Genomic DNA, 12,432 nt, shown 5'->3' with positions numbered 1-12,432 from the left:
TGCTACACAAACTTTTCATTTGCTCAGAAATAAACAGCAAAAAATAATAGAAAATGTTCAAACGAGCATTCCGTTGTGAGCACGAAAGTAAGAAGTCGTCAAATTTGGATTGATTATAGAAAGACAAACTGTATGATATACAGATTCGTACCCACAAGTTTATTAATTTCTCATTATGAATTACAATAAAGTTACAATAACAGGGTAGACATTCCAGGGGCAGTATATGTAGCACTTGTTTAAGATATAAAAAGATATTTCAGAAAAAAATACTTCTCTGCCATAATTGGCTGAAGATTTATGTTCTATTAAATGAAAAATATTAAAATGTAACTAATACCAACACTTTCTATTTTCTTTTGTAAATGAATAAAGAGATAAACAGTCGGGTCCCAGTACATTTTCATTATAATTTCAAATCGATGCAGTAATATATGAGTTTTGAAAGGGTTGGTTTAACGTCTGAAAGGGTATACCGTTAAATATAGTCCGTCCATAAGTTAAATTCCGTTTCTTCATACTGTCCCATCGAATTCGTCAATATGATTGAAGTAAGGAATGAATGAATGAATGAATGAATGATTGAAGTAATTTATTATGCAAATCAACCCTGTGAAAATTATAGATACGAAAATTTTATCAACAAAGATTAAACATATATGTCATAGAAGCTATATTTATAACAGTATCTTCGCTCTACTAAGAATTCAAGTCCGTATACCATCGCGTAACGAATCATTGTGTAATGTATACTCCATATGTTGGAGATGTTGGTAGATTGTCACTAAGAAATTGGAAGTTTACAATTGGAAATCTAAGTCGAAATCATAACGTTTGTCAGTAGTTTCGATTCCAAATGTCTATAAGTTATAAGGTCTATCAAAGCGGAAGAGATATAGTCAGTTATCCGGATTCAATTTGTAGTCGCTCCCTAAGGAAATCACCTGAGTAATCAATGCACTTTGATTTACGTGTATACAAATGTTTCATAGTGCTTTTGATAATTCTGACTGAATTGTGGAAATGCAGGATTATGCAACCCAGGATACCAAGATGGCAGATCGATCAATTAGGTGTAAAATAATGAAATAAAAGTGTGAATTCCATGCATATATCAGGCTCATTTTGAAAAAGGATGTTTATATATGCCTACAAATTTTAACTAACTATTTTTTATAGCTGTACAATGAAATATATTACCGAAATCAATGGTTGAAATTTTGGTTATAATGGGGAGTAAGGGAGAGTTCCAACGACAAATTTTGTCGGAAAAGAAATTTAGGAATAACATTGAGTATCTTCGTATAATTTCACTTTCGTGGCAATATCTATGGTTTCTTAGCTGTATAGAAATGTGTTACAACTAAATGTGGTCGTTTTAAAACCATCAGTAAATATATTTTTGTTTGTTTATAAATTATACCCCTTTGTTTATGTGGCAATTTAATGCATTCAGCTTAGACAGAGTTGTCTGTCTTAGTGGTCATTAGTGAATTACTTTGAACAATTGATGTAAAAATCATGATGTTATATTTACATTATTCACATTTATATGGATAATATATTTTTTTATTTTCAGCAAAATGTTTTAAGTGTCAAATCATGTAGCACTACTGATAATTTTGCATATTAAAATATTGCATAATACCATTTGATATGTTCACATTGAATTTAAAGATATTGTTAATAAACCCAATTAGTTGAACTAGATGAGTACACAATGATTAATGGATAGCTGAATATCTTATTTGGACTGATATTCATGATGCAGACTGCAGCTTCTGACGTATCAGATCGTTGAAATAATTCTTTGAATTAAATGAATTTCTTACTCTTTATTGATTAAACTAATTTTCTGTGTTTCAGGTAATGTGCGGAGGAAGATAAACTTTGGATTAAAATCGCCATACTGTGGACATATTTATGATAAAGTTTTAAGTCTGAATAAATATAGAAGTTAACTATATATTTATGAATGAATTTTAGCCCGGTCAATGACTATGTTAGACACGGCAAGTATTAATTGATAGACCCTGTAAGATAAATCTTTGTGTAATCATGAGACTTATTTGAAAGCAAACCTAAAAAAATTAGTCTTTTTAAAAAAATACAGAGTTTATTTTAAAAGGAAAATAATAAGGCCCCTTGATGCTTATTAAGACAGATTTTCAAATAGAAATATTAATTTTGCTTGCAGCTTAAATATAAATAAAAATATTCCCCTTGTGAAGCAAAAAATTTCATCCGGGTTGACCCCCCCTCCCCCCCGCTCTATGTAGTGTCCTTTATTATTTTTACGAGTCTCGCACTGATGGTACACGTATGGTAAAGCTCACGGTGCTCGCTGATTTAGGCAATGCCTACCCCATATTAAAGTACAAAAGTAAAAAGGTCCGTTTCAGAAATGGTATAACTAAATACCCCGAAAATCCTCCACACCCTTTGTGATGAGTTTCTCTCCCCTATACTGTAATACCCTTCAAAAATAGCTCGAATTTCAAAAGACGCAATGTAAACAAAATTACCAAAAAAAAAAATTAAAAAAAAAAAAAAAAAACAGTGAGTGCAGGTGACATATAATCGCGCTCTAGTTCTGATACTAGGTTTCACTTTGTTTTGTCCATGATGCATGATGGCTTTTGTGGTATTTGAAACATCCTATTGCACCTTAGTCCTTACAAAGAGTCATCAAGGGAACCACGGTGGATTATAGGCTATAATATAATATAGTGGTAACCAAAACAATGTAATCCAGAGACAAAGACCAGACATAGAAAACAGACATACACAACAAAGAATATAAAGTAACTAAAATCATACATACAAAGTAACAAAAGCAAATGAGCAACTCGACTCCACTAATGCACTATAAACTGGGAGCATGGACCAGGTGTGCCAGGAGGGTAAGAGTCCTCTGCTTTTCTAGGAACTCCCACCAAGTTGCTCATAAAAAATCAAGTCCGGGGTAGATGAAAGAGGATAGGAAAACTATGTTATATGACTTTGTGACATGTCTTATGCTAATCCCTTTTCGGATTCGGCGCTGGAGATATTTTTTGTTTTTTCGATGGTGGGCAAAACAAAAAATATCTCCAATGCCGAATCCCAAAAGAGATTAGTCTCATGCAATTGTGTACATGTAGGTAGATAATAAGAGTTCCTTGTGATGTCATCATTGACATGTACCTGTGATATGGTTTTGGTTGTCAAAAAATCCATTGAGTTGGCAATGGGGTGACAGGATAATTCGGACAAAAACAAAAATGGACCCTTTCAAAATTGGACTAGAAAAATTAAAAATGTGCCTGTGGTGTTCGTAGACATATATAGCATACAAATAGTACTCCAGCACAGAAAATTAAATTAAATAATCTCCTATTGTAACATCATTAGATCATGGCAATCACAAGGCTAGACATACCATACATACCTGTCACTTCATGTTTTAATTTTCCTAATAAAATACAATTGAAAAGTCAAGACAATAGGAGAGTTCTTTGTGAATTGTCATCACTTACATACATGTACCTGTGATTTGGTATTGGCTCATAAATTGGGAAAAAAATCCATTTTAAAAGTAGCATGATGCATCAACTTTGAATTGTCATAACTTTTTCATTTTTTAAGATTTGAAAAATTATTTTTGGTTTCCTGAACTTTAAATAAACTCTTTTTATCCATGGAATTTTTAAAATGAATATTCAGTAATAAGACTACCGGTATATTTGAGCATAAAATTTTAATAATAATTTTGTATGAAGATACAAATTGTAGAGATTTACATATAAACATCACTACAAGTTCATTTTTCAAATAGTTATAAGTTCACATACAAAATATGAATCATTCTATCTACATTGTATATGAAACATTTTAGAAATTTTTTAGAATCAAAATTGGATATAAAATACTAAAGTTAATATGAGTAAGGCATAGCCTACAACCGAGCATTGCACTAATGCATTTTTTTTGCATTTGTTAATGTTAAGTCACTGAAAAATGGGTGAAAGAAGTGGGATAGGAGAGGTAAAACAATTGTCCATTTAAAAAAAAATAATAACCGTACAGGATCAAGATACTGTAGACAATTTCTGATAATTTTTTCTTTGTTTATGAACTGCGTATTTTTATTTTAAATCAAAGGCTACTTTCACTTGGATTCACTTTGAAAATTTCTGCAGACTTATCTGATACCTATTCAGGTTGGCTGGATGTATATCTAGCCTCGCATGCGATGCCCTTTATAAAATTTTGAAAATTGGAATTGTAATCATGAAATTGATTATTTACACACTGTAGTCATTCATTTGCCAACTTTGATCCTTAATGATATGCAAATTACAAAAAAAATGTAGTGAATATGACATCATAAATGACAGTAGTGAACTCTCCTATTTGTGTGTTGAGTCTAAAGAACACATTTTTTCTACCAAAAAACATTAACAGCAAAGAAACAGAAGTTTGTATACATGATGAAGTGGAATAAGAGTTGATTGGTTCAATAAATCCTTTGGTCGTCTTGTTAATTCATCTGTATTGGAATCAGGCTACTCCACCCCCTAACACAGTAGTCACATGGTAGCATGTTCATCCAAAGTCTATATTATTACTGTCAAATTCACTCCATTGTCATACCAAAAACTTGAAAATTGGCAATCACTGCTTCTCCCCTAAGGATGCAACATATAGGCAATGGAGGGGTGAATGGATAGCTCAGGCTCAGAATTGTGTGTCCCAGTGGGGTGACATGTCTACCTGATGTCTGTTGTTTCTGTGAGCAATACAATTATTGTATTTAAGGCCTTATGAAAAATACAAATAACATAAATAAAATGTTCCAGACCTTTCAATTAATTCATAGTTATTTGCAATTCATTGTAATCAGATGTAATCATGATTACTTGCCAATGTAATCATTAATTTAATATAATCATACATTTAACAATGTAATTGTAATTTAATCAATTACACTTAAAGTAATCGGACCCATCTCCGATACAATACATAGTACATGTAGTTATAAAAGGACGGCAATGGCATAAAAAATCAACCATTTCAGGTTCAGAGTGTTGGTGTAAAGCAGGGCGTTTTACATTGTATATTGATGAAACATTCTCATTCTGAAGTGCATGAAATATCTGCCATATCAATGACATAAAACCACAATCAATCAATCCAATCTTTTCCTTATTTTACGAGTGAATTCAATGAATTAAAGATAATTGTTGTGGTGTTAAGGAAACTAAAAAAAAAAGATTGTCGAAGGAACTTCAGAATACATTTGAGATAAGAAAGACCACACAATTGAGGGTTTTTTTTTGTTTTTTGTTTTTTGACGAAAGGGATGATAAAATTGATTGCTGTAGTTACTTTAGGCCAAGAAAAAAGTTCTCTGTAAGGTTACCCTACCAACCCTATTTTTTCTGCCTATCCTAAAACATTTTATTAGTATTTTTTATGCTACTACATTATCATTTAAGTTGAGCACTATTTTAGTCAAGAAATCCTCCCATGAAGGTCTATATAAATTTTTTTTTTTTTAAAATGACTATATACCTACACTACCATCTATCTAAATATTTATTTCTGCACTCTTTTTAGTGGAGTCCCTATTTTCTTCCATGATGACTCCACCTTGTCTCCATCAAAGTAAAAACTAAGATAAAATTCCATTATTTCAATACTTTTGGGTATTTTTTCTGTATATGACTAAAATGTTATTAAAATTAAAGAATCATGTAAAATATTTAGACATGAAGGCAGAAGGAGTATTGTTTGTTTGTTTGTCTGTTTGTTGCAGTTTAACGCCCGAGCAGCAATATTTCAGCTATGTTCAGGCGATGAACATAAAGTGGATGATAAAATGAACATGAAATAATAATGAAATGAAAAATGGGAAGGGACACAAGGATAATGGAGTCGAGAAATTTTGATTGCCACTAAAATGGGGAGAGGTGGGTAGGGTCAGGCTATTTAGCCTCCTGTGGCTCCCTCTGGTTCCTACTCCGGGAGAATACCACAGTAGGTTTCTTAAACGTGCGAGGAACGTGGCGTCTTTCCCAACATGGTGCACCTCTATGGTTTGCGGTCAGGTTTTCCGTTTTATAGCCTGACATCCCCAGCATGTAACACACCAGGGGTACCCCATTCCAACACCTGGGGCACACAACCCAGTTGTTCTGTGGGCAGAGCACCTTAGCCCCTGGCTAAGGTTCGGGGCACTATTTAGTCGCCTTTTACGACAAGCTTAGTGCTGCTGCAGGCCTATTCTTTTGACACCCGGACCTGCACAAGTCGGCAGAAGGAGTAAACTGTAGACATATTTGAAATGGTGTCACAACCGACATAATCTCCACTGTAGACAGTAGTGTACATGTGTACCTTCTCTATTTTTTTCATCCAATGTAACTTTAAACAGACATATTTTTTTCTGGGCCTTGACTGACTTACAAAAAAATATGTGCCTTTTGTTTTTAGTTTCAGATGATGTAAAATAAAAAATACTTGTCAAATGGGGAAGCACAAGCAAGTTCACTTAGTAGAAAAATGTGATGAATGGTTATCAACCAGAAGAAAGAAAAAGGTACAAACATTATTTGGTTTTCTTTTATAGCATCACAAGATTTATAGATAGTTTTGATCTTAACTGGTACAATTTTTTCTGAAACGATTAAGTAAATTGTTACCAGATATGGTCACAAGTATCCTAGAGGATGGCCATAATCGCTATTTTTGATACAGGGTGGTTATTTATGAATTTAAATTTGTGTTTCAAAATCAAGAAAAAATATGTGACTTCCCTTCTGTATTTTGGAAGCAGTTTTGTACAACAACTGTTTTACTGCTAGAATCTTGCTTCCTGTGATTACTCTTTTTAAGAGTGATTGATTTTGAAAGGTTGAAAATGATAATTTTGCTGTTGTGACTTCTGTCTTAAAAACCATGATATAATATACATGTAGGTAGAAAGAAACTGGCAATAGCAAAAAAATATATGTCATAAGATCTTTTAAAAGAAGCAGGAGAAATTTGGCTGTCGTACTTAAATAATGTATAATCCTAAGCTCACAGATTATACATTGGTAATGGCCAAACTTTCTTTTAACTAAAAAAACAACTGAAAATTAGTCCTTTCTTGAATAAATTGTAATATAAATTGAAATTACAAACATGATGAGAATGAATTTAGGAAGATTATTAATGCTTATTATATATATATTGATGGCAGTGACAGTCAGTGAGTTATTGAATTTTCTGTGTACGTACAATGTCAGTAACTCACATTTGAAAAAAATGCTGTAATTTCGCTTCCATAATGTCTCCTGCCAAAATGTTACACTTTTATCTTGTCATTTTATAACTTTATTTGATGTCACTAATAATTTGAAATATCAGTCTGCTGATTACAAAATTTTTAATTCATTTTAAAATACCATTAAACTAAAATCTGTATAAGTAGGATGATTAATTGGTTATAGTGAATAACCAAAATATGGTTGTGCTAAGAATACTTAAGGATTTTACTTGTGCAAAGAACAAATTCCCTGCACTCATGATCATATTTTGGTTATTCTATCTTCTATAAGGGTGGTACATTGTAACAGATATCAATGTAAGAGAATGGAAGACTTTTTTAAAGTAGTGATGCTGTATATGTATTACTAATTAATATCAAAAAATTTATTCCCCTCTATACTCACTAAAGTATTGTATTTTAGGTTGTAAAAACTCCATCTTCCATTAAAAGAGCAAGTTTTTCCAGACCGCTGCGGAGCATAGGCAACATTCTCCTGGTCCAGAATAGCCCACCTCCAAAAGAACTGAAAACACACACCAAACAAAGTAAATTATCTAACTTCTACAACAGGAAAGAATTAGGTAAGTTAAAAAAAAAAAGAATCTCTTCACTTTTATTTTGTTTAAGGTAGATTATACAAAATGTATCTATTCTTTTCTGCCATCTTGCAAAATTATACAGACATACATATGTACATTATGACATGTATATATTTTCTATTAATTAAAAGTGTTAAAATAATTTATTTAAATAATCTAAATTAGTAAAAGGAATTCCAAAATAAAAATTTGTATGGTAAAATTACAAACAGTAATCATAAACAGACTCTTTCAAGGGGAGATCATTGGCTGGAAAACGTTCTAAAGAATTGTAATTGTAATTTTAGATTTTTTAATATTACAACTCAACAAAAAAAGTTTGTTGTGATCCGCAATTTTCTTTTGGAAATATGAAATAATGTCAGTGATGTGTTTCTTATATAAACTGATAAGACATTTTATATTTCAATTTTTTTAATAGTGAAAATTCCCTTCAGAATCCACATTATGTTGTAAAATATTGCCTTTATTAAGGCTCAAATATACTGAAATCAAGTTGAGTGAAAAAAAAATATCAATTTATAGATTCCTGAATTGGTTGATTTGACGACTTTATCATTAAAATTAATTGGAAATTTCCTTATCATTTTGAACCAAATTTTTGTGGTTTACCTTACCTATGAAAACCACTAAAAATTGGTACCGCACGAACAATAAAGCTTTTTCAGTATGTGTATTAACTATAAACTATATATCAGAGAATTAAACTTCCCTTTTATAAGCTCACCTGGCCCAAACGACCAGCTTAGATGTTGCTATCACTTGGTGCCCATTGTCTTCATCCTCAACATTATCTGTACACTTTTCTTCAAACATCTTTGTCGCTGAAACAACCAAATAGACTTTAATGAAAGATGGATTGAATGTTTCTTAGGATATCCTGCACAAAATTTGGGTCTAGAATTTTTATTCGTTAACAAAAATGGCTGCCATGTCTATTTTTAGAATACTAGGGTAATGCTACATACTGGTATTTCAAGGTATATTTCAAAAACTGATGGATCGAGAAATATGGAGGCAACTCTCCTTCTACAAAAGTCTTTGTTGGCTCAAAGTTGTAGGACAATTCCTTGTGAGACGAAAAATGGTCATTTTTGAAGTTTGTAGCCAATATCTTGGGCCTACTTCAATTTGTCCAACTCGGGTTACTCTAGTTGCAATCAAAATACCTGAGTTAGTCTTTTTTATCAACTCTCGAGTTAACTCGATAGCCCTCCCCTGATCAGGTTTGATCAAGTCGAGTAATGCGACAAGATGGCGACTAAAGAAACGTGAGTGATATTAGAAGATACATTTTTAACAATGTAAGCTATTTTCTGTGAAGAAATAGAAGATTAAGTGTACAATTATAAAAGTCACTTGAAAACTCTTTCACTTATATATCCATTGTCTTTCACCAATGTCCCATTCATTGTAAATTTCGCAAAGTTGTTGGACAACTCCTTGTGAGAGTTTATGTCCTTGAAAAGCTAAAAATGGTATTTTGTGCAGTTTGTAGTCCATATCTTGAAAGTATTTTTCATAGTAGATAGAAAAACATTTTCAATTGATGAAATGATTCTTACAATAAGGTTTACAAAAATCTCCATTGGGTCAAAGTTGTTGGATGTCACAGTAATTGCCCTTGTGAAGCAGAAAAATGATGTGTTATTGAAAACGATAATATGTAGAAAAAACTTTCAGATGATGAAATGATAAGATAAGGCTTACAAATGTCCTTTGGCAGAAGTTGTAGGATGACTCCTTGTGACAGATATTGCCCTTGAAAGGCATATAATAAACCAGATGAGCGATTATTGGTCCTCAGAGCTCTGGTATTGTAAATAGTTTAGATATTTGTTTTATTTCAGCTTTGATTAATTCAAGTGATTTACAAATATACATATAGGTTTTAGTAATCCAAGAACAGACCTGATTTGTTTTGTGTCTATGGGTCTTAAGAAGTTAAATTTGATAAGTTTGTCAGAAATAAAGCCTGCTACTATTATATTTATTATTTTCTTTCCATTTACTTGAGTCTTTGTAAAATGAATAAAAAAGATTGCCCATGTGATTAAATTAGTCGTCAACACCTTGTCATAGATATCTCTGAAAATTGTTCATGTTTTAATAATGTTTTTTTTTTCAAACCATTTTAGAAGAAAAAGAAGATAATGGTGGAAATAAACAGGTAGACAGTTCAGAAGATTTTCCTGTTCTGATATGTCCAACCTATAGGATGGGATGTGATGGTGACATTGATGAAAATCTATTTCTTCCCCATGAAGGACAACATTCAATTGATGGAGCGGGAGATCAATTGACCACAGGTCACAATGAAGAAGAGTTACCTACCCTGAGTAAGAAGTATTCTCCAGGTTTTCAAAAAAGAAAACTTCTGAAAACCAGGGCTATTCTGGATCAAGTTATTAATGATGAAGAAATCAATGAAAAAGAATATGTTTCAACTATACAATTAAGTTCTAAGGAGGAAAACTTGACAACTAGTGTTGCACATCCAAGGAATGAAGATTACAACACAGATTTCTTTCTGGATACTTCAGAAAGTAGTGACTTTCATGAACAAAGCAATATATCATTAATAGGTAAAGAAATAATTGGGAAATCCAATAAGACTATCCATTCTACTTCACGTATGAACTCTATGGACAATCTCTATAAAGAAAATGAACTAATGCAACTACCAACAATAAAAACTTCAGGTACTGAAAGTTTTTCCAAAGGTATTACTTTGCCACATAGGGAAATTTATACCATTGACACTGAAGTTGAATTGGACTCTGAGATTACGAACAGGAAAAGAGTAGACATTGAAGAATCACTGATAGTAAATGATGTAGAAACAGACCTAAAAGTTATCTCCTCGAAAAATGATCAAAAGATATCAGCACAAAATTTTCAGTTACATTCTACATATGTTGAAGAAGACAATTCTTCTCATGAATCAGAAGAGATGCAGATTAGTAATGTTGACTTAGACTTTGTGTCAAAAGACAACACTCACAGAAAAATCTACTCAACGAAACCAGTAGACTGTATTCTAAATGGTTCAGATTTTATGTCTGAACTTGAATTAAAGGTGAAATGGCCAGTAACTAAGTTAGATCTCAGTAGTGACTTGGACAGCTTAGAAAACTTATCAGATGAAATTCCAACCATAACAGCATCACATGTTAAACTGAAACAATCAACTCCTGATACACTGGAACCATTAAGTAACCATTCAAGGCATTCATCCAATGCTGGAGAGTCCCTTACAAACTCAGGGAAATTTAGCTCAGAGTTTAGCTTGGAATTTGATATCAGTTACATGAATAGTAGAAGTGATAGACAACATAATCTTATAAGTACCCAAGAGGCTAACAGGGAGCTGGAAAATTTTTCTCTTGATTCACAAATAGATATGTGATGCCTAAGTGTCAGTCTGGAGGTGATTCATGCTTGTCAAAAACCCACCAAATCCATTTTTATTTATAATTCGGAAACATTGAAAGACCACATAGCCAGTCTTATTTTTTGTTATTAGGTAGTTGCACTTTGGAGATATAAATTTTATAGGTTGTGTATGAAATTGACACTGTATACAGGTTGTCATTCCTGATTTGGTTTGATTTGGTTGCTTTTAGTGGGTTTTAAATGCATGGTTTTCTCAGAAATACAGATTTTAATACAGAAACAAATTATAGCATTTGTTGACAGAAAAAGCATTGTTTGTTGGGTTTTTCTACACCATGATTCACCTCTACCATAGGCAGTGTCTGAATTTTATATGGACTGGTTCTAGCTTAAATATAGAATCAAAGTTATCTCCCTTACAATTGTTTACACTAACGGAATTGATTGTTGATCAATTTGACCTTTCATAATGTACCAAAAAGAAAATTTATTTTGAAAGATAACATTAATTGATTTTAAATTATTTAAAGTACACAAATGTATGAAGAAATCTGTTTCAGCTCATAGCAAGTATAAATACTAAAGTAATCAGTGATATATGCCATGAAAATCAAAATAGTTTTCTTTTACACCAAGAACATTGATATTCCACATGTATTTGTTTAAATGTACACAGAGGTATTGAAATGATTTTATAAAAACTGGTTTTAGTAAAAAAATAATCATGATTTTTAGTCTCCCTCTGGTGCCAGTGCAATAAAAAACAACAAATGGATATAAATGAGAGAACAATATTTGTACAGTTTTATACACAAACACATGTATTTATTCATTTTTACTACAAATGTATATGTAATGAATTTATCAACCTTGGAAATGTTTCAGTTTCTTGTCTGACCTTTGAACTGAGGGTTCCAGAAGTTACATGAATGTGATAGTTTTAATATTGATGGTTTTTGATTTTATAAAGGTCCAACTAGAATATGATGTGAAATAAATATTGCAGAAATAGAACAGAAAATGTTAGGATGTTTTCTTTCTCAGGAAGCTCTTGAATCCCATTATAATAATTAGTATTGTTTGATCTTCAGTGGTCTATTGATTATTTGTATTTGTTTGAAGTAAAATGTTATCTGTATA

The 12,432-nt window shown here is 31.8% G+C and overlaps 1 protein-coding gene across 3 annotated transcripts; it reads left to right on the top strand.

Moving 5' to 3' along the window:
* Window positions 1-2,257: 2,257 nt before the first annotated feature.
* LOC148625277 (uncharacterized) lies at window positions 2,258-12,432 on the top strand. 3 transcript variants are annotated; one of them, XM_088568739.1, is made up of 4 exons: window positions 2,258-2,559; window positions 6,478-6,583; window positions 7,719-7,878; window positions 10,035-12,432. In XM_088568739.1, the coding sequence occupies exons 2-4, from the start codon at window positions 6,512-6,514 to the stop codon at window positions 11,303-11,305; spliced, it is 1,503 nt and encodes a 500-aa protein (XP_088424865.1). In that variant the 5' UTR covers window positions 2,258-2,559; window positions 6,478-6,511; the 3' UTR covers window positions 11,306-12,432. The 3 variants fall into 3 exon arrangements, with proteins under 3 accessions (XP_088424865.1, XP_088424867.1, XP_088424866.1); XM_088568741.1 differs by having other exon boundaries at window positions 2,455-2,511; XM_088568740.1 differs by having other exon boundaries at window positions 2,462-2,569.

This window comes from Perna viridis, chromosome 2 (assembly GCF_037379345.1).
Source record: "Perna viridis isolate PV_CMFRI_1.1 ecotype Kerala chromosome 2, ASM3737934v1, whole genome shotgun sequence".
In the NCBI taxonomy this organism is placed as follows: domain Eukaryota; kingdom Metazoa; phylum Mollusca; class Bivalvia; order Mytilida; family Mytilidae; genus Perna; species Perna viridis.
Note: the sequence above shows the minus strand (reverse complement) of the source record. Positions and strands in the feature narration are given on the sequence as shown.